This window comes from Tenebrio molitor, chromosome 3 (genome assembly GCF_963966145.1).
Source record: "Tenebrio molitor chromosome 3, icTenMoli1.1, whole genome shotgun sequence".
Taxonomy (NCBI): Eukaryota; Metazoa; Arthropoda; class Insecta; order Coleoptera; family Tenebrionidae; genus Tenebrio; species Tenebrio molitor.
In genome coordinates this window covers 4,044,270-4,065,972 of record NC_091048.1, presented here as the reverse complement: position 1 = coordinate 4,065,972, position 21,703 = coordinate 4,044,270, and the positions used below count along the sequence as shown (strand labels likewise).

At 34.3% G+C, this 21,703-nt stretch overlaps 1 protein-coding gene across 7 annotated transcripts; it reads right to left on the bottom strand.

The window, feature by feature from the left end:
- Positions 1 to 1,335: 1,335 nt before the first annotated feature.
- Positions 1,336 to 20,774, bottom strand: LOC138126013 (receptor-type tyrosine-protein phosphatase U-like). Of its 7 annotated transcripts, none has more exons than XM_069041642.1 (33): positions 18,132 to 18,290; positions 17,917 to 18,077; positions 16,998 to 17,153; positions 16,637 to 16,935; positions 16,378 to 16,582; positions 11,430 to 11,611; positions 10,148 to 10,298; positions 9,310 to 9,405; positions 9,104 to 9,250; positions 8,912 to 9,049; positions 8,725 to 8,858; positions 6,583 to 6,781; positions 6,466 to 6,533; positions 6,230 to 6,413; positions 5,823 to 5,941; positions 5,268 to 5,772; positions 4,968 to 5,209; positions 4,842 to 4,911; positions 4,583 to 4,779; positions 3,953 to 4,521; positions 3,850 to 3,905; positions 3,781 to 3,797; positions 3,595 to 3,714; positions 3,459 to 3,542; positions 3,266 to 3,400; positions 3,070 to 3,210; positions 2,893 to 3,023; positions 2,486 to 2,838; positions 2,204 to 2,427; positions 2,026 to 2,154; positions 1,804 to 1,946; positions 1,616 to 1,751; positions 1,336 to 1,559 (listed from the first exon to the last, which is right to left on the bottom strand). In XM_069041642.1, the coding sequence occupies exons 1-33, from the start codon at positions 18,143 to 18,145 to the stop codon at positions 1,482 to 1,484; spliced, it is 5,583 nt and encodes a 1,860-aa protein (XP_068897743.1). In that variant the 5' UTR covers positions 18,146 to 18,290; the 3' UTR covers positions 1,336 to 1,481. The 7 variants fall into 7 exon arrangements, 6 of the variants coding, with proteins under 6 accessions (XP_068897743.1, XP_068897745.1, XP_068897744.1 ...); XM_069041644.1 differs by having other exon boundaries at positions 2,032 to 2,154; XM_069041643.1 differs by having other exon boundaries at positions 2,204 to 2,424.
- Positions 20,775 to 21,703: the final 929 nt, after the last annotated feature.

Genomic DNA, 21,703 nt, shown 5'->3' with positions numbered 1-21,703 from the left:
TGGGACTCGATCAGTTTTATGACCCGCGGCGAGATGGGTTTCTCCAGGTCCAGCAAGTACATGAGAAGGACACAATCTGGGAGATTGACGCAAGCAAAAGAGGCCTTGCAGGGTGGCAGCTCGTTCAGTTGTTCTGCAAAGTAGTGAGGGTGAAGGGGTGGTTAACAGCAGACTGTTTGTTGTACTCACTCTTGATGCTCTTATGATGGGGCACCTCTTCCGAACAGCACACCTTGGGTTCGTTCTTGTGTTGGCCGCATGGGTAGAACGCAAGTGACATATTCTTTATCTAGGTGCGGGCAAACGTGAGGTTTGAAAGAGAAAGTGTCGGTACAAACCTAGGGCGTTTAGGGATGCGATCGAAAGTGTCAGAAGTAGATAGTGCAGAACAGACATTGTCGCGAGATGACTTTGGAAGAAACACTGAATAGGGAAGGTCAAGTTCGGGATAAGAACCTGGAAAAAGTCGGTAAAGAAATGTTTTGCTTTTTATAAACAATATAAGTTAACGCTCAAAAGGAAACATTCAGAATCCTTATATTAATTTTGTATTAATATTTACTTAAACAGTAATTACCGACTTAAATGTTTGTATCTGAAAACAGAACAACGATTTTCTTACAACATCTGGATTACGCTTTACGAAACGATATATTTTTTTAAATATTTTCAAAGGAAGCAGACATTCTTGAAGTACGCATGGCAATATTTTCATATTTACCATAGTATATTTATATTTACTTTAAACAAATATTTGCAGTACCAAATAGGTATGTGAAAACAAAAATAACGATTTTTTACTGCATCTGATTACTATGCTTTATAAGACGCTTCTTTTGTTCACGGTTGCAAAAGAACAAATTCTATTGAAAAATGAATTTAATTATTAAACTTTTCAAATGATTCTATTAAACTTTTTAACAATAGTGTACCTAAAATGAATAAGTTATAGATTTCGACACAAAAAATCATCAGTGAGTTAAGGTTCTTTAATAACTACGAAATTTAGTAAGAACATGTTTAATTCGAATAATGAAGGTAGGTATACTTCGTTCAGCGAGAGACTGGGAGATTTTAAATTGTATTAAATTAACCCAACACTACAAAATGCACTAGAATACATTAATTAGAGCATACTCTCAGGGCAAAAATGTTACTGCTTGAAGGATATATTTCAAATTTTACGTGCGCTATGTACTTTTTTCTGTACATAGAATTTAGTGTTTTTTATGTTAATCAATCTCTCGCTGTACAAACTATACCATACTCGTAGAGTGCGATGAGTCCGTTGAAAATTTCTTCAAAGGAGTTATTGCTAAAATAAAACTGCCTAAAATTACAAAATCTGTTGTATTATTTTATTGAAATGACAATAACTACCTAAATAACAAAATCTAAATACCTATGAAAACCCATGTCTGCGAAGAAAGTAAAAAATGTGCGCTCTTAACTAATAATAAAATATGATAATGAAATTATATTTACGAGTATCTTACTTCATACAATTTACATTCATTAATATAACGATGCGCAGCTTCTACCAAGAAACTGTACTGCTTCTGAAAGAGAAAAAATTGTAATTAATTTAGTAATGTTTCCCTTCGCTGTTGTTTACTTTGTCGTTCACAAATTGAGGACAATGACGCCGAACAGTTCGGACACTCGTGCACACATCGCACATTCCGTTCGTTTTCATCAGTTCCATGTTATAAGACATCGCCGTAAACAATCCCGACGCCGTAACTCCATCACTGAAAAAGATATTGGAACACAATGTTCAAACCCACGATTACTTTTACGCACCAACACGTCACCATCACCGATCCAGACCCTTTCATTCTGTCGTTAGCGGCGATACAAAAATTTACAAAATCTGAAACATCCAGAGGACAGGATGTTTTAGCAGACCACGTCGTCATCGACAGGATCTCAACAATTTGTTTTTTCTGAAAGAAATACAGTGAATGTGAGAGTCAGCTCATTGTAGATTCAACATTTCAAAGTTTCTTTAAAAATTGCCCAAACCGGTACCGTTCTGTTGCTCAACTCGAGCGTTGTCCACTCGTAATTTCTAAAATCCCTGGTGAGTTTTGGTTTGACCTTCACGTTCGAACACATTTTTGCTTTTTTGTTTCCTGACAGAAAGGGAACGTTCTGCAATACAACTGCTACAAGATTTATCTTTACTTTCAACCTGACTCACTGTAGACCACGGAGTAATTTCGTTCAGCGACAAAATGAGTGAAATATTTTTCTTAAAAACCAAATGCCACATAGCACTTAGTGTCTTCGACGTCGGCTGAGGTATGACCAAAAATTTATTAGGACATCTGAAACTGTCAACACTGATGGTACCTAGTTGATTCCAGCACGGAGAAATTTCCTTATCCAAGGTACAAGCGTCAAAAAAGACTTTACCCTCGTCTACTAAAACACAAAGAAATAATACTTTCTTGGGATGACCAAATGCTTTTCATAAGATTACGTGGAGAAACGGTTCGGAAATAAACATTACTGTCTCTTTCCACTCTTCTTGTTGCCGCATCCATCCACAAGGTGTCTTTCAAGTGACTCAAATGTATTTCCGTTTCGTCTGCTGTGAATAGGTGGGTTCTGCTCATATCGAGAGAATTGCAATTGATGCTGGTGTTGACACGAAGAAGATTCTCAAGGACGACCAGGTGAGCCAGGACATAATGGTCACAATCTATCACAAAATTTGTGTTGTATTCTGTGAGTCTTTCAAGATTCCCCAAAACGTCGACGACGCCGTCCTTCTTAGACGTCCTAAGACAAATGTCACAAAGCAGAGCGAAGGTACTGCCGTGCATCCCCGAACTGCAAGAACAAGAACTGTTGAAATTAAATTCGATTTGCAAATCTGCGACTAACCTGCTGTGAACGAGAATAGGTGAGTTGCAACCGAGAGGAATCTCCGATACTTTCTTAAAAAATTCGGCGTAATTCAGTGACAAATAAAGGACTTTCTTGTTCGACAGTAAAGAAAACTGAATTTGATCTACCTGCAAGCAGGTTATTAGAAGGGACGATGTATAGTTTGAAGTTTACCTGACGAGTCAGATTTTCATAATGTATGATAAATCTTCTGCATTGGTAAGTGGCGAATGTTTCTTCGAAAACACAGCGAATGGAGATATCGCAACTGTGTACTTCTTGGTTAAATTCGGGCCAGTAATTTTCAAATGTTTTCTACAAGAAACAATGTTGGTGTGTAATGTGACAGACAAATATGTATGACCCGTACCAGATCGTTTATGTGGCAAGTGTCAAAAAGTACTATATTATAAATATTCTCGTCCCAAATTGTCTTCCAAAAACTGTCAATTTCGTTTTTCTTGGGTATTGTACTAGTTACGTAACCTTTTTCGACGAGACGTCCCTATTGAAAATTACGAACATATTTCTACCGTCATGGCAAAATATACTAAGTATCTTACATTGGCGAACTGCACATCGACATATTCCAAAGAACCTCCATGTAACGTTGCATACGTGCTTTTGGCAAGACGATTTAAAATCATCTGAAATTGTGGAAGTTGATTCTAATATTCTGTAAACAGTAAATTTTGTCACCTGATGTTCCTTTTCGAGTTCTTTGGTTTTCATACACGTTTTGAGATAGTTTAAAAATTGTCCAGCTTCGACTTTTTTTGAATAAATGTCAGCAGTGGTACTCGTTTCATCATTTTGATTCTAAAAAAATACAAATTAGGAAGTGAAATTAAATTAAAACGAAATTTTCCGTAGATGCACACTTACTCCAGGTGGAAATCGGGCTAAAACAGCGATGAATTAATTACAGTTTCTTTTTTAATAAAAAAATCTTACAAGTGTTGTTTCGTCTGAACAAATTCACCGGAGATTTTAATATCTTGGCGATCTTTCTGAAAATGTTTATAAAACAGGACAACGTACGTAAATTTAAACTTACACGTAAAAATATCCTATCACAGGTATCAACAATAGCAACACCAATAATCCCAAGAGAATTTTTTGGAAGTGAACAGGCCCATCTAGTGTCTTATACATGAATGAATATATGTTATGGCTGCTCTTGTTTTGAAAAATGTGCAATAACAGTATTGTGATATTGTAGAAAGTTGCCGGTTCTAGTGAAAGATTATTTGTCTGGTAACAATTGTCGAATTGGTAGGCGTTACCAATATTGACGCTAAAACTAGTTTTTGAAGGCTCCAAAGTGCAATTGGCTGCAATTTTGACATTTTTTAAACCAAATTTTTCGAATTTGTCCGAATCGAGGTTGTTTTTATCTGGTATTAAGATGTACAGAAGACGGTTGTCAGTTTTTCCTCTTGGTTTTTGAAGCGAGATTTTCAGCGTAATGGTATTATTTTTACTATCACTTTCTGGATCAGCATTTAGTAGTGGTATGTCGGGTGGACTTGTGTCTGTTTTGTAAACATAATGACCGGGGAAACTGTTGAATGCAGACACTCCAAAGGTGTATAGGGTAGAAGGAAACATTTCAGTGGAATTTATCTAGAAACGATCAGTTTGCATAATACGTACTGGTAGGTATGAAGCATAGTTTTGTATTTACTTTGAAATTATAATTTAGGTAATAGATGTCGTTCGTAATTGATAGATTCTTTTCGATCTTGTTTGTTTCTCCACCGTTTAAAATGATATTAAAATATTTAATTGGACCGTTAGATTCGTTCGGATGTTTCCATTGCAATATTAGGTCATTATTAATCGTCCAAGTGATGTTTAAATCGTAAGGCTCGCGTGATGGTTCTGGAAAAGATTTTACATAATCTCCGGAATTAGAAAATTTAAAAGTGTATTTTAATGCCGACCTATTTCTGTTGTTGTGTTAGTGGAAATTGCAGGTCCAAGTTCTGAAACATCTTCATTTTTGCCATTCACCTATACATTAATAATAATTTTAATACTACTGCTTCTAATAAATTTAAATTACGTACTTGAAATGTGTATTTTACGCCACGTTGCAAATTGGACACTGTGACACAATGAAAATCTGACCATAATTTGCAGGATGTCGTTTCAAATTCCTTTTTAGATCTGTGTTCATTCAAATATGCGTTATCATATTTAATTTGATATTTCTGTAAAAGCCCATTTGGTGGGTCAGGTGGTTTCCATCTGAGCGAAGCTGAACTTTCGTTTTTGGTATAAACCAACAAATCACTGACCGCATTGGGAACTGAAAACGAATACATTCGATTAGTTTTTGTTTACAGTCTGAAAGAACAATTAATTACCTGTTGGTTTTGTTCTAAAGGTTTCTCTCTTTATGTTACCTTCGCAATTCGTATAACTTCTACAAAATATCAGATCCAAGCTGTAGTCTGAAAATGGAGTTAACTCATCTAGCGTAATTATCTGGTCTGACACATAATGGTTTGTTGTTTTAGGAGTTCTGTTTTGGTTCTTACACCATTCGTTGATACAAATGACGGTCGTATTCACCACAAATTGTCCTCGAATTTTTTCGCAATTACGTGACAATTTAATATTAACCCCACGCGTGCCGGGAGTAACTGTCACCTCTGGTATCTCTTCAAATGCGATTTCGTCTGCGGGTAACGTTTCTTCCAAAAATTCTGACGGAAGTCCTTTTAATTTTGTGTTTTCGGTAAACACGGAAATCGAGTATCTCGAATATGGAATTAAATCTTTTATTGTTGTTGAAGTTTCGGTGACTCTCAGAGTATGCTCCGCCGATGGAGTTGTTGGTTGTTGCTTGCACGCGAGGTGCGACACGTGCTGAATAATTTTTCGTTAACGTCGGTATTTTTCAGCCGTGGCTAACTTACTCGATATTTAACGATGTAATGTTTAAAAACGCCGTTAATGGAATAGGGTTTTTCCCATTTTATGCAAATTGTTGATGATGATTTATTGGCCACTCTCAGATTTGAGACTTGTTGTGGAACTGTAAATCGATTTCGATAAAGCGAGATTAGACACTGTTAGTATTTTTTTTGTTCGACACTGTCAGTATTTGAGAATTTTCTCCTATGTGAACGGATTTTGATAAATGTCACAACTTGTCAAAACGAAACGTCAAGCTAATTTTAAAGGTTTTATCGATTTGGAGCCTTTAAGGGGCTCGTCGAACAAAAAAACGTTGTATTCAACTCGTTCGTGTGTAAATTGGGCCTTTTTTGGCACGCGTGGACCATTTTAAAACGCGAGTGAAACGACTATTATGGCGCTATACCTCCTTCTGTTGTTTGAAACTTTTTCTTCTGGTGGTCCTCGGTATTACGTTGGAAGATTATTGTGTAATGTGTGAACGGATCTAATCCATCAAAATATACAACTGCATTATCAAAAGATCCACGTTTTCCAGTTTCGTGTAAATAAATGTGGTATTTTTTCAATTTACACACTGTATTTTTTATCTGTAAAAAATAAGAGTTTTCATTTAGCCATGTGAAAGATTATTAAATTTACCCGAGTTTTTAAGGAGACGAATGCAGTGATGTTGGTTGATTTTATTTCAACGTTGTCTAAAGATATCTCTAAAATGATGGGATTGAAAATTTGTAAATATTGAATATATTTGAATACCTTCACAATAGGTGGTGAATTCTTTAAATTTTAAATGCGATCCCAGATAGTATTTTTCATATTGATGGCGTATGATAATTACGCCTCTCACAAAATAAATTGTGTCGGCTTTTAAATTATTGATTACTATTGCATATGGGATGTTAAAAGGATACACAAAATTGTGTGTGATCCAATTTGAATTTTTATTTGGTGCCACCTAAAATATTTCGTTAAAATAATATTAATGTAAAGATGCAACGGTTCTCTGAACAGAAAATTTCATCTTTGCTACATACAGATACATTTGCGTATACTGCAAATTAGTTATTTCTTCACCGAGAATACATACATGTAAATTTCACTATACATACTAATTCTTTTTTAACTATATCGTTAAAGTATTACAGATGTTTACACACGATACTTTGTTACTTTTTCCATTTCAGTTACATTGTACAATCGTTTATAATTTTTAAATTCGACATCAAAGTTATCACATTCTGTACATACTATAGATGCCAAAAAACATAACAGCATATAATAAAATTTGTCAAGAAATGTATTTCAAATTATTGTGGGTTCGATTTGTGCTATTTTAATTCAAAATTGCAAAAAATAGCGTATAATATACCGTGAGTTTTTTATTTTACCGAACATAGCCATTTTACGTTGTATGTTCAGCGAAATAAAAAACGCAGTGTACGGTTGGCTTCAAAAAAAAACGGGAACTGTCAGAAAAAGTTCTGTCAGATTTTATTAAATTTTTATAGTTTGAAACGGCATTTTAGAAATTAGGTTAAAAAACTGCACTTATGTGTCAGAAATACAACTGTCAAACAGATACAAATTGACATAAATTGACAAATTAAATTTCCAATTCACATTAGGTCAAATTTCATTTCCCGTTTTTTTTTGAAGCCAACTGTATGTAGTACAGTTAATTTCAAAATTATCTAGTACACCTCAAAAATAAAGAAGTCGATTTATTACAGTTTTTTCCACATGTAAAGATGCCTTTTTGAAATTTGAGTGTCATATTTTTTATATAGGTTAGGTAAGTTTGACAACATAAAATGTCGCTGATGTTTTAGAACACCATAATAGTGTCTGTTTTATCCTCTGCACGGTGGTCTTCGCGATGTTATAATAGTGGGCTACCCTCCGGATCGATCACCCTTTTCTAATTTGGAAGGAATGAGCACTTTCGCGTTTTTGGTTAGATTAGACATTTTGTTTGTCAATATTGACATTGTTCATTGACAAAAAATATAAGTGCATTTTACACTGTAGAAAATTAGGTGTACTCTATAATTTTGAAATTAACTGTACAATGAGTGTTTTTTTCACACGTCGGATTGTCCAACTCGGCAAGCCTCCTTGGACAAACTTACGACTAGTGAAAAAAACACATTCATTTTACTACTTATATTATAATATACTCGTAAGTAGTAAAATGAATGTATTTGTATAATAATACAGGGTGAATTTTGTAATGCATCATAATATGTAAACCATAGTATATTCAATAAGTGCATAAACCGAAAATGTGGTGAAACATTTTAAATTCATAAAGTCCAATTTATATACCTTAATTTCATCCTGAACGAGACGCTTCTGGAAGCTCTAATAAATCGAAACATGAATAGCCACAAAAATGCTTTAAAAACAGAAAGAGACCTTACTTGAATGAAATAACCGAAAAACAGTTTAAATATACAGAGCCGCAAAGACGTGTACGAATACTATGAATGAAAAAATCAAAAAGTTTTTGCGCCTTTTTTGCGTTGCACTAGAGAACTTTTTTATATTAGTATTTTTGCTAACGTGATATCAGTGGCCCACTTAAATTTTGTGCTTAAACTGTACCATTCCGGACACGGAATCTTGTGATATCAAAAAAGCAGGGAAATGGCATTATCGAGTCAAAAGTTGGGTTATATTCTATATTCAATAAAGGCCAGTTCACACATATTTGTCAGTTAAATGTCAGTTGTGGCCAAGATTCCGTGTCCGGAATAGTACATGGCATTTATGCCCTCATGTGGAGGTAAAGCGCAAAACTGAATGCACGTGATTTTCACAAATGATCTGACGATTCTAGGGTTTTAATATTCTGATGTATATCGATTTCACCATGTATATTGAAACGACTTTCTCAACTTTGTACTGAATTGTGTAAGCGGAAGCCGTCTCATTAGATGTACTTTCCAATGTAAAATCTGTCACCTGGACGGTTGCTTCTGTATATTTTATATCAGTAACATCTGGAGGTCTTGCGAAAATTATTGATGGTGCTGGATTGAGAGAGAAGTTGATTATTTTTGAATGGAATATTAATTTTACATACGTATATCGCATGTTGGTCCGCTGAATCCGTCAGTACAAGGGGAGCAAGTTCCGTCAATATTATTGCAGTCGGAATAGAAATTGTTGCATTTTCCACAAGATTTTTTACATCCATGACCATACTGTCTATAACCACATCCTAGAAATTTAGATGTTGAACAACGCGAAATTGTATGAACATTTATTACTTTACGGGAGTAGCAATTTTTGCTCCTTATATCGTATCCTGAGGAACACACACACTTGTCGTTGTCACAAATTTTGATTTGTTTGCAATTTTCATAAATCCATTCACAGGGCACACAAAATTCTCCGATGGTATTTTCAGGACATTTACTTTCTGTCGGCGAAATCATGAGAAAATTAAAAGAACTACTTGGTCTGCAAACAAATTCTTACCAGATACTTGTAATGGATCCCTGAGTGCAATAATTTTCTTGTTGTCGGACATCAGTTGACATATTCCTTTTTTGGTTAAACCAATCATTCGAAACTCTAAACGTGATTTTATGTTAGTAGTTCTACTATACAGGATTATTCATGTAAGATGACGAGCCTAACCAGGTAAAAATACAACCCAAAATACATTTTACAAAGCATACGTTGTGTTTTGGTATTAAAAAATTAGAGCAAGGATCCAAGAAAGTATTCTATTAGTTTGAAAGGTACAGGGTCATTATAAATGGTTGTCCCATTGCGGTTGGCGTTGAAAACCCGCACAACTTTTGGATGTGCGTCAGCCTCGCAACTTTAGACAAACTAGACAGATTTACACTACCGCCAGGAGCGCCACCTATCGGCGATACTAGTCTCACTCATGTTATGAGGCTTCTGGCACATTCAACTATGTACGTCACCAACGCCTACTGCGATGGGACAATCATTTATAACGACCCTGTATATCTGTCATTGCATTTTTCGTTCATAATTAGTATGTATTTGAAAATGTTTTCGAAGGATGACAGAACCGACATGATCTTACTTACCCATTACTTTTGTGACTTTAATTGCTTATTATTGTATGTAATTACATCGCACTTTGTTGAGAGAGGTATTTTTCTGGCAGAATTTGACATTCATTAGGCTGACGTTAAAAGCTATCTATGTTTTATGTGCATTATGATAATGTAATAAGGATCGAGATAGCTTTATAAATCGCATTTTGAGTGGAATTTTTACCTGGTTGGGCTCGTCATCTTACGTGAATAATCCTGTATACAGAATTTTTTTACTTTACCTTGCTTCTGACACAGTCTAACCCTGTCGATTGCCCAGAATCGTTGATCTCTTGTGCCGCCAATTGTTGATACTAATAATTTTAAGATTTTTAAGTTATGTTGATACTGTTTGCACTCGCTTATGAACTTAATTTCTCTCCATTCTGAAGACTAGAAATATTTGTCAGCTCTTTCATTTAGGTACCGTACAGTCCAATTTATCAAAATGAATTAATTGACGAACATTAATAATACATCACTATTGGTTATACAGACTGATTCATATATCTTTCTAACTCTAACGAAATTTAAATGCAGCCAGCAATACGTTTTTCATTCATAACTTGATCCAAAAACATGAATTATTTTAAAGTTTTGTATGGTTTGGACATTCCTCACAAAAGTCTCAATTATAAAAAATTTAAAAATGACAGTAATCGACAATATATTTTTTTTAATTTAAAAAAATTGACTCATCATATATCAATATAATATCGATCCTTTCGTCATTGAAGCACATTTTAATTAATAACAAAAATTATTTCAGAATTATACAAAAAGGAACTGTCAAGTAATTGTCAATAATGCCAGGAGTGTTACTGAATAACGTAGGTATTACCGGTGCACACGAGTTCCCGTCAGCATAATATTTTATACCTGGGCTTGGACATAGGCCCTTTAATCCTGCACACGAATTCCTGTCAAGGTAAAAATGCACCCCAAATTCTAGACTCGAATTCCCGTCAGAAAAAAAATCTTGGTTATTGAAAGCACTGTTACGAAAGTAAGATTCAATGATGAATCTTCTATGTTCTAAAGTGAAAACCATTTTTGCGTTAAAATTTGGTTAATAGTGACAGTTGTTTGACGTTTATTAGCTATTAGATACGAAAAATCTGACACTATCAAAGTCACAGCCGCCCCTTATCTAAGTATTTAATTGTTGATTACACGGTATTTGCAACTTTTTAAAATTTAAAAAAAATTTTTTTGGTCCATGTAATGGTAAACAACAATGGTACCTGGCAACGGCTAGAAGGGTAGGTAAGTAAGGGATTGAAGCGTTCTTCTACCCTTGACGGGAACTCGAGTTATGGATTATATCAGTTGATAATTACCTGACGGGAATTCTTGCATTACTTTATGACAAGAAGTAAGTCAGACGGGAATTCGAGTGCGTCCGGTATTACTGGCTGCATTTAAATTTTAATTAAAAATGAACTATTTATTAAATCAACGTTAAAATCAATTAAGATGAATTTCTAACTGTTTTTATGTTAGACTGGGCTTAAGATTACTTACTACGATTTGATTGAAATCTTGTTCAATTACGTTAACATTATTGGCATCAAGTAATGTTAGTTTTACTTTGCAAGAATCGCACATTAACAGATACATCGACACACATATATAATCCTCCGTCGTAGAGAAAGTAGGTCCTAGTTGTACTTTATCTGTTTCTTCGTTTGTATAAATAAATTCAACTAAAAATGAAAATACATAGTTATTTATTTAACGAGTTCGTGTGTAAATTGGGCTTTTTTGGTATGAGTGGGCCAGATTAAAACGCGAGTGAAACGAGCGTTTTAAAGGCCCACGAGTGCCTAAAGGAGTCCAATTTACACAAGAACGAGTTGAATACGTTTTTTTGTTCGACGGCCCCCTTAAAAGCTCCAAATCGCTTAAAATCTTTAAAATTAACTTGACGTTTCGTTTTGACAAGTTGTCACATTTATCAAAATCCGTTCACATAGGAGAAAATTCTCAAATTCTGACAGTGTCGAACAAAAAAATCTTTTATCACTACTAGTAATATAGTCTAGCGTTATCACTTGTCATATAACCCATTCACAACATTTTTGACATTTCGAGCTTCCCAAAATGATATAATTAATGATAAACAAAAAAATTGTCGTCACTCATTTGACGGCACTGTCATTTTATTTAATGTTTCGTTAATGTAAATCATACTTCTAACTTTGAGGTTAACCACTTCACTTATGCTTATGACATATTATTGTGAAGGCCCGCAAGCATGTTTTACATAATAAAAATAATGAAAGATATTTTGGCGACAATTTTTTTGTCCGTCAGTGTACAGCCAATTAAAATATTAGGTGGTTAGTACTTGCGAAATAAACTAAAAAATATACATATAAAATTGCAAATGACAGCAAATGTCACGGGAGTTTTCTGAATAGGTAGTAGAAACACTGTGAAGTTTCGTTTTTCTACGTTGGCCCAGTTGACAGATAATAGCAGATTACATACCTCGGCTACGCCTTGGTAAACTATCTTAGCTCTCGACAGGAATGAAACACATTCCCACCGAGGTTTGTCTACTATTTTATTCGCAACATTACATTTTTAGCAAATAAACAATTAATTTGATGCAGTTTCATTTGGACTGTTTTTCGACTTTCAGTAAGTAGGTACGCCACTGGAAAAACCTTATAATAGGGCGGAAAGTGGCCTATTACTGACCAAGAGAGGGAAGTAAAGATAAAAAGGAATGGTTAACTTTCCGCCCTCGTATAAGGTTAGGAATGTGCATATTACAATACGATTGTAAGACTGTAATTAATGGTTTCAGTTGGCAATAAAAAAAATTACATGAAATGGAAAGACTATGAATTGTGCCTATTTCCGTTTGTTTTATTCATATTATTGACAGCTGGCATACATTTCAAATTTAAACGTCTTGGTTTTTGTAATATTTTATTTAATAAAATTATTTTCTCCTTGGAATATGACATAAAAGTCACCAGAAGTTACTGCCAACTCACACAATAATTGTGCTCACACGGTAGTTTGAGCAACGATAGATTGTCGTTTATTTCATAGGTAACAGACGATTTTCATTACAAACCGTTAAGAAATGACAACTCGGATCGTCGCATCCGACAAAATAATTTTATTAATCATTATTATCAGAACGGGTTTTAACGTATCTAGTAGTGAAAAAAATTGTACAATGTGTAATTAATGCTTTTTTCTACAATCGATGTAGAAAGTAGGTCTTTGCGCTTGCATTTGACAACGCAAAGTTGACGTTTTCCGAGGACTGTCACTTTGTCGCTCACGCGCGAAAAAATGTACAAAACGCTCGCTCTTCGAATCTTTTGTTAAAATCAGGTGTCCAGTAATTAATGTAACTACTGACAACTCATCATATATCAATATCATATCGATCCTTTCGTCATTGAAGCACATTTTAATTAATAACAAAAATTATTTCAGAATTATACAAAAAGGAATTAATGTGACTACTGACAACGAATAAACAGAAAGAATTGTTGTGTCAGTTTGTGTCGGTGTTCTTTGTGTTTTTACAAATAACATTGCTCAAGAGCCTGTAGAAGGAAGGAAAACTGTTGAGGAAGCGTTTTCGTGTACACCTCCCGAAATTGTCAGTGCAGCAAAAGAACCAGAATGCACACTTCCAGAGCATGGATTACTTTTCAAAAACAGTAATTATTGTACTTTTAATGTCAATATTGTGAATAATTAGTTTCTGATTTTAAGTAGGTATTACATTGATTTGGTCCAAATAAAATAATATGTAGTAGTCATAGTTGCGATTGTAGAAAAAATCTTGTGTGTGTTGCGAGCGCAAATGTACATTGTCGATTTCGAGAAAATGCCGCGCGACGTGACAATGTATCACTTTGCGCTTACACAACTAGCTATTTTGACACTGACATTTAAATGATGGCTAGTTTTTTTTTTGCCGGCCATTGTACAGTATGAGTCAATTGTGGCTTATTTCTGAAATGGTTTTTGATGTAACCAAAAATACTAATTCCAGCATTCACTAGATCTGTAATTTAAAAAAAAATTAAAACATTAATTCACGGTTGCACTGATCTGAAAATTGTCAACTTTGTCTTGACAGTTTTAAAATAATATTATGACTCAAACGATGAGAAAGTGGACATGTTTCTCATGTATGGGGTACCTATGTAGTAAAAATGCCATGGTCGCTTCGGGTCTGTATCTACAAAGGTACCAAATCACAGGCATAATTTTACTTTTTATTTATTTACATTTTTTACAAAATGAGTGAGCCCTTATTGTTGGAAGAGTTGGATCTGAATACACGAACAAGACACCAACGTAAGTATGTAGTTCTAGCAAGATGGGCTCCCACCCCATTTTCATAGAAATGACAATTTTACAAACATTTGTATAGGGCTAATTTCCTTCCAATAACCTTTGGCACCCCGGACTCCGGACTTAACGCCTTTAGATTTTTTTCATGTGGGGCTTATTAAAAGAAAGAGTCTACCAAACACCTGTACTTACGATTGAAGAACTCAAAGAATTCGTGATGAGTGTATGGCCATAACGCCGGAGACATTACGCCACGTTCAAAGGTTCTTTCTAAACAGGGTTGAAGCGTGTTTACTCCAAAATGGAATGCATGTTGAACAATTTTTACGTTAGTTTTCTTTTTACGGTATCATTTTGCTGATTAAATTTCATACATTGTCATTTTGACGTTTGTACCCAAAAATGCAATTTTGATTAAATTTATTATTCAAATTGAACACAGTATCAAGTGGTAAGTGGAATTAGTATTTTTGGTTGCAGCTAAGAAAATTTAAGAAATACACCACAATTGACTCATACATTGACAGGTACAGGTGGACCATCGTATAGCATATTTGGGATAAAACCCTTTTTTCATTGTAAAAAAAAATTGAAATTTAGAAGGCATAATCTTAAATTTTCGATGTACGAAATGGCCGAATCATTTTTTATAAAATAAAATAAATGCGAAATTTGACTTTGATCAAAGTAATAAAGCAATCCGGATTTTTTTCTTATAATCTCACTTACAGGGCAATGTAGATTTTAATTATACAAAAGTTGGCATCATTCATCTCGTACAGTTTTCACAAAAAACGTGATCGAAAATCCACTTTTTCGACCGTTTCAAACTCAGTTAAATCGGCATTTAACATCTACGAACAAAGTAGTAGCATTTTTATGGTAGTATTTTAAAATGATGGAAATTATCAAACGGTAGTCAAGTTAGATTTACAAGGGTCTCCAATAAGTCGTTGGCACCTTACAAATCCAGGACCGTACCGCCAGTTATGATTTACAGCTTGTTTTTTGTGGTAAGCGACCATTGTCAATCAAGAATTATGACCCATCGAGGTTCGTCGTAATAAATTACTCACATTTTGCTACCAAAAATTATTAAGGCAATTAATTGGGTTCTCTGTGGTATTTTCAATCCAGGGAGTTGAAAAAAAATTAAGTAATTTTGATTTTTTTTTCATGTTTTTTGCGTCCTGGCGCCGTTTGAAGCGTCTATTTGAAAAAATTAAAAATTCACGTTGTAGTACTTTCAGTATAGATTATTGACCGCAAAATTCAAATTTCTAGGATAATTAGAAATATGGTTTATTGAGAATATGTTATACGATGGTCCAGCCTGTACCTATACAAATACCGGGTGAGTCAAGTTTTACCGCCCGAGCGAAAACACCCACTTCTCATCGAAGTTAAATTCTCAAAAAATTCAGGAATGATTGTCTCGCTGTAGAACATTCTGTAAAATTTTCAAATTCAATAACTACTAGATTAATTTACATAAATTTTCACTGAGAGTCCTTTCAAACATTTAGGAAAAATTTGGTGTCACTGAAATCATGAAAACATCACCGGTTTTTGAAATAAATGGAATTTGATATTAAAGTGCAAAATTTAGCTATGATTTATTATTAAATTAGGCGGTCACTTTCACAAAAGACGTTGACATGGGTTATTTATGGTACCCTTTATGGACTTAAAAATTACTAGAAAAGTTCTCAACAGCTGTTCACCCCAACAATGAGGTACATATTTATTTATGGCACTGTAGTAAATCTTGGTCATTTTTCGCTGTTAATGTTAAAATTGGAATAATTCAAAAACGATTTTTTTTTTAATGCGAATTTCATAAATATGTTCTTTGAATTAGGAGAGTGTACGGAAAAAAAGTTTTTTGCTCAAAATCATTTTATTTTATTTTATGGCTCTGAATGAAGTGATACGGAAAAATTAATTGATTGATTGATATCAAGGGAATGTAACCCTAAAGTTTCGTAATGTTTACTAATTTTTTAATAGGGTTTATCGTGCGGGCGATAAAACTTGACTCACCCGGTACACCACAGTAGAGAAGTCCCATATAGCTCTACTTTGGTGTATAGTACATATACTATTTTTCCTTCTGTAAAGAAAATATTTTTGTTACCTTGATGAATTTTCCATAATGTGTTCACCATTTTGCTGTGAACTATCATATGAGTTACATTGATTACTTCTTCTTTATCTGAAAATTCTATTATTTGTCTGCTTTTGTATCCATCCTTTTGAAGCAATCTTAATGTTTCGGCTCTTTTGGTAAGGTTCAAGTGCGTCCATTGAGTGCTGTTAAGGAATCTTGGAATATCTGGATGCTAAATACCATACATTATAAATCAGTATAGAACATACAGAAGGTAAATACCAACCCATATATTAACTTGTTTTTTCTTGCACTCTTCTTGCGGGTATTCATTATTAATTTTAGGTATAGATTTTTTTGAACATTTTCGGATTGCAGTTTCGTTTCCATCGAAAGCTTGCAACATGAACCAATAACAATTAGATTCGTGCGGATCTTCTCCATCGCAAAGAAAAATGTGAGCTTCTTTTTCAGTGCGTATTGAAAAGGGAATGTTCAAGTTAAATTTTAATGTTGACAAAACTGTAGTAAATTTTAAAGGAGTACCATCATCAGTAACATATTCTGTTTTATAAGTTTTCATCTCTAAATAATATTAATCATATCCATTTCAACTACGTACATTTTTATATTCGACATGGACTTACCTTCCCATCGTTGATCCACGATTAGTTCGTTAAGGTTCGCTTCCAACGAGTTTGTCAAGTTCCAAGGAGTCTTTGCAAAATATTTTTTAGTTATTTGATCATCTTCAATACGGCAATCGAAAGAGTTGTTATTTCTTTTCGGTATAAACGTTGATTCTGAAATTGATTGCTTAAGTATAGTGGCATTAGTAAGTTTTTAATGTTTGACATGGTCTTGCTTTATTAGGTTCTTTTGTCGAACAACGTAATAAATTCATGTGGGCCAAACAGTTCGTCGATAAAATTGTTAATAATGCTGAGTGTCTCTAGTTTGGTCCATTAAATTAAACTTTATATTAATAACATAATTACATAACATTTTTGTTTTATAATACAAAAATTTCCGATAATAATGCGGAATCTGGAAAAGTGCCCCGAATGCTTGCAGCGTTTCCACGTTGAATGGCAAGGAAAATCCTCTGGAAAGGGAATTTCTTTGATTTTGTAGTGTATCTACAACAGTAACGTCCCAAACCAAAGGTTGACCTTTAATCCACGGTACTAAAATCATCCCATCAGGGCGTTTTCCGTCATCCCGAGACAGTCCGTTTGGTTCTAAAGTTGAATTCACATGAATAGAAGTTAAAGACCGGTGCCAATTTCGTCAACTTTCGCATTGAATTTGCAAATATGAGGTGTACAAAGATTACAACCCAATCTTAAACCAATATAAACTTGGAAGGAAATGTTATCTAAAAGAGTACCAATATTAAGAGAAGGTATTGCATGTAACCAAGATCCTGATTCTCTGCCTTAAAACGAGCCAAGTCTCTAGGTGAATTAAAGATTAAGTCATTGGCAATTATTCGTTTGATATTAATATTATCCCGATACCTTTCAAATTAATAGGATACCTGATTTAATTTTTTACAATATGTACCTTGTTCTAATTTTTCGTCTGCTTCCATTGTAGTCCAACTTAACGCGTAAGTTGTGTTGGTTACACAAAAATATTCCTCGTTGTAATATTTACTAATAATAAAAAAATCATTTTCACTCTTCGATTTTCCCAAACAAATCATCAAAATTCCATAAAGCAAACTAAAATGTTTGATGCATTATTTTCATCTAAAATAATACAAACACTTAACACACATTTTCCGAAGCATTTTTGAACGTTCGAATCACTACTTTTTGTTTGAAACTATTTAACATCAAAAGTGATAAGAAGATTACAAATTAATTTTAATTGAAAAATAAAGAACTGCCTTCATAAAATACAATTTCATCTGATTTTCTTCGTACTTAAAGATAATGTTGCGACGTCGAACAATTTTATCTTTTTATCGCCGTATTTATGTTTACTCTTACGTGTAGGTACATACAAATCACGAGATTTTCTGAAATACACCAACATTGGAATCGAATTTGTGTAGATTAAAGATATAGTTTAAGTTAAGAATTTTTTAGTTTTTGGCAAAAAAATACAACATTTACCTTCATGATTCTTGGAACAGTCATTAAATAATCAAATTTTAGTTTAATGCAAAATTTAATTGTTAAATAAGAAAATTTGAAATAAATTCTTGCGATTTTTACGTTTCGTTTCTACTCCACCATAAACATTATAATACAGAGTGATCAACAAGGACTGAAGCTGTTGGCAACAATGACAACATGATGAAAATTTCAGTGAAGTTGGTAGCATTACATTTGCAGTTGTCAATTTTGACGGGTAAATTCAAACTTCAAAATCAAGTGTCATTTTTGTATCAATTTATTTATTAAAATGGTTTTTACACTAGAGCAAGACATTTTTATTGGTATCGCGTACTTTCGGACTGGAAATTTTGATGCTGCTAACGGTTGGCAGTATTCCACGGAGCACGGACGATGCATTTCACTAATTTCAACAAATGTTCCCCGAGCCAGTTGTTACCTTAGTTGCGTTTAGGCAGCATTGCACGAGATTGGTGCAACGTTACTTACAAACCGGTGATGTGAAAAAGGCAACACCTACTGGTATAACATCTACACTTACAGAAGATGTAGTCGAGAATGGAACAAAGCCCTCGAAAGTCAGTGCGAAAACTTTCACTCCAAACAGGTGTGATTCTTATCTAAAACACACGCATCCAAAGTTCTTTGTTGGGCACGTTTAATGCAGGTCCTAATAATTCTTACCATTAAAAATCCCGTCATTCCTTTTCCTTACTTTACAGGCTTGTCATATGGAAGTTGCCTAACCATTTTAAAGAAGAAATTAAAGTTCCACCCTTACAAATTTTCCCGGATCCAATCCCTGCATTATGTTTCTGTTTCTCAGGAGGGGCATGCGGGCACGGCGTGTCGCTTTTATGAATATCGAAACAGTGGGCCATTTAATTAAGTACGGCTAATTACTTTTTATACTGTTTTTGGTCGTTTTGTACGTATCATGTTTTAAAACTACCAACTCGTAACATAACCTAAATTTTTTGACATTAACAACTTGCAGCGAATGCCAACACTGACGCACAAAATTTTTTTATACTTTGGGAATATTTTGTTGTCATTTGCTGCCAACAACTTCAGTCCTTGTTGATCACGCTGTAGTATATTATGTTATGAGGAGCAAAAATGAAGTTTTATGTGCTGCGGCTGGTAGTTTAGCTGCCGAATGCAGTGAGGCAGACAAACCCGCCAAAGCATACAGGGTGTTTCTGAAATAAGTACATTCATTTTAACTGGTAATAGAACTCATCAAAAGGAACAACTTTTCTCTCTGCCATTTTGGCGAAAAACGTTGCGTAGTGGCTTAAAAAAATAGGAAAGATTTTCCTAAAACCGTTCATATCTCCAAAACTAAGCTACCTAAAAACGTGAAACAATCAGATTCTTACGAAGTGGATTTTTTGTTATACGGGTAGATTTATTTGAATTTCGATTTCGGCGTTAAAACACGTTTTCTGGATGAAAATGGATGTTTTTTTCATATTAGCGCTGATCTCAATTAGCCATTGCAGTATTTAGTGGCGTAGGGTTATTTTAGTGACTATATTATTCATTACTTTATAAACCAATAAGAATCTTTGATTTTCTTTAGTTACCATGTATTACAGCGATTATTGTAGTAACCAGGGCGATTTCGAATATACGAACCTTTGTATATTCGAATATACCAACCTTTGTATTTTCGCTCGCCGCCTTAACTTACAAAAATTTTTGCGCTAGCCGTCACATTAACGTCACATTAAATCGTTCTGCTACTGAATGCGCCCAGTCGGTTTCGGGAACCTGTTTATTTATTTATTTTATTCATGATATAGTCTACCCGTATACAACTCGAGGATGGAAAATTCTCGATTACTCGACGTGTTGTCGGAAACACCACTCGATCTACGATCTCGTGATGTTTCCGGGCAACACGTCTCGTATAATCGAGAATTTTCAATCCTCTCGTTGTATAATATATGACTATTCCATTCACCTGTCATTTGTTAAAAATGGACCAATAAAAACACAATTTTACACATTTGTTACCATGGTTTCAAAAAATTGGACCGAATATTCCCACTCGTGGAAATTGTATCGGTAATACCACGAGTGATCGCAGCGAATATTTTTAACAAATGAATGCAGCCTTGAGAATTGCTTCCAAATCGACTTACGTGTGTTTTTTGTGTTGTTGGAAACATTTTCTTCGATTTCTGCGTTAATTTCTTCTTCCGATTTGCTGCCAAATTGCCAAAGTTGGTTCATGGAATAGTCTTCCGAATACAACTCGTAGTCCAAATTATGTCGACTATTTTTCAAACTGGTTTCACTTATTCAATTGTGCTTGGTAATCTCACTCGTGCTGACGCACTCGTGAATTCATTCCCAAGCACAATTGATAATTCGTGACCAGTTTGAAAAATTATCATATGTAATATACCAAGGGACAGATATATTGCCGGACATTTTTTCGAGCAGTCCTCACACACGAGTGTTTGTAGCAAGAAAATTACACGAGGGCGCTAGCCCGAGGGTAATTTTGAGCGACAAACACGAGTGTTGGACTGCAAGAAAAAATTTCTGGCGATATATATCTGTCCCGAGGTATATTCGGAAGAGAATCGCCCGAAATTTTTTTTCCCTAGGTCAATTATATCCGCTTGATTAAATCGTGATTGGTTGCTGTTCAAACAATTCGGAGTTGTGATTTGTCAATATAAATCATGTGACATTTGAGGGCGATTCTCGACATAATTTGGACTACTCGTGGTATTATATATGAAAAATCTCTGCAATTTTTTTTTGGAATTAAACATCGTTTTTCGGCAAAATGGTAAATAGAATTACCAGTTAAAATTAATGTACTTATTTCTGTTACACGTTGTATAAAACAACTATAGGTTTTATGCTTCTGTCCTGCTTCTGACATTTCCTAATTGACAGGCAACATTTTTGAATTCATATGGTGTTATTTGCGTTGAAAAATGGTTGCAAAATGCTGTGTTGCTTTGTGCAAAAACAACTCCAAAACACCAAATATAGCGTTGCACAATTTTACAAAAGATCCGAACCTAATTCAAGTTTGGGTGCAGTGTGTAGATGTGTAAACTATTCGATTATTACAGAAAATGTTAGTGATGCCTTAATTCCTGGAAGCAGTATATTTGAAGTGGCTTTGCCGCCATTTATAAAGGTCCAATCTGCGTAAAAACCAATGCGCATATTCTCTATCTCACAAACTTGGAAAGGTT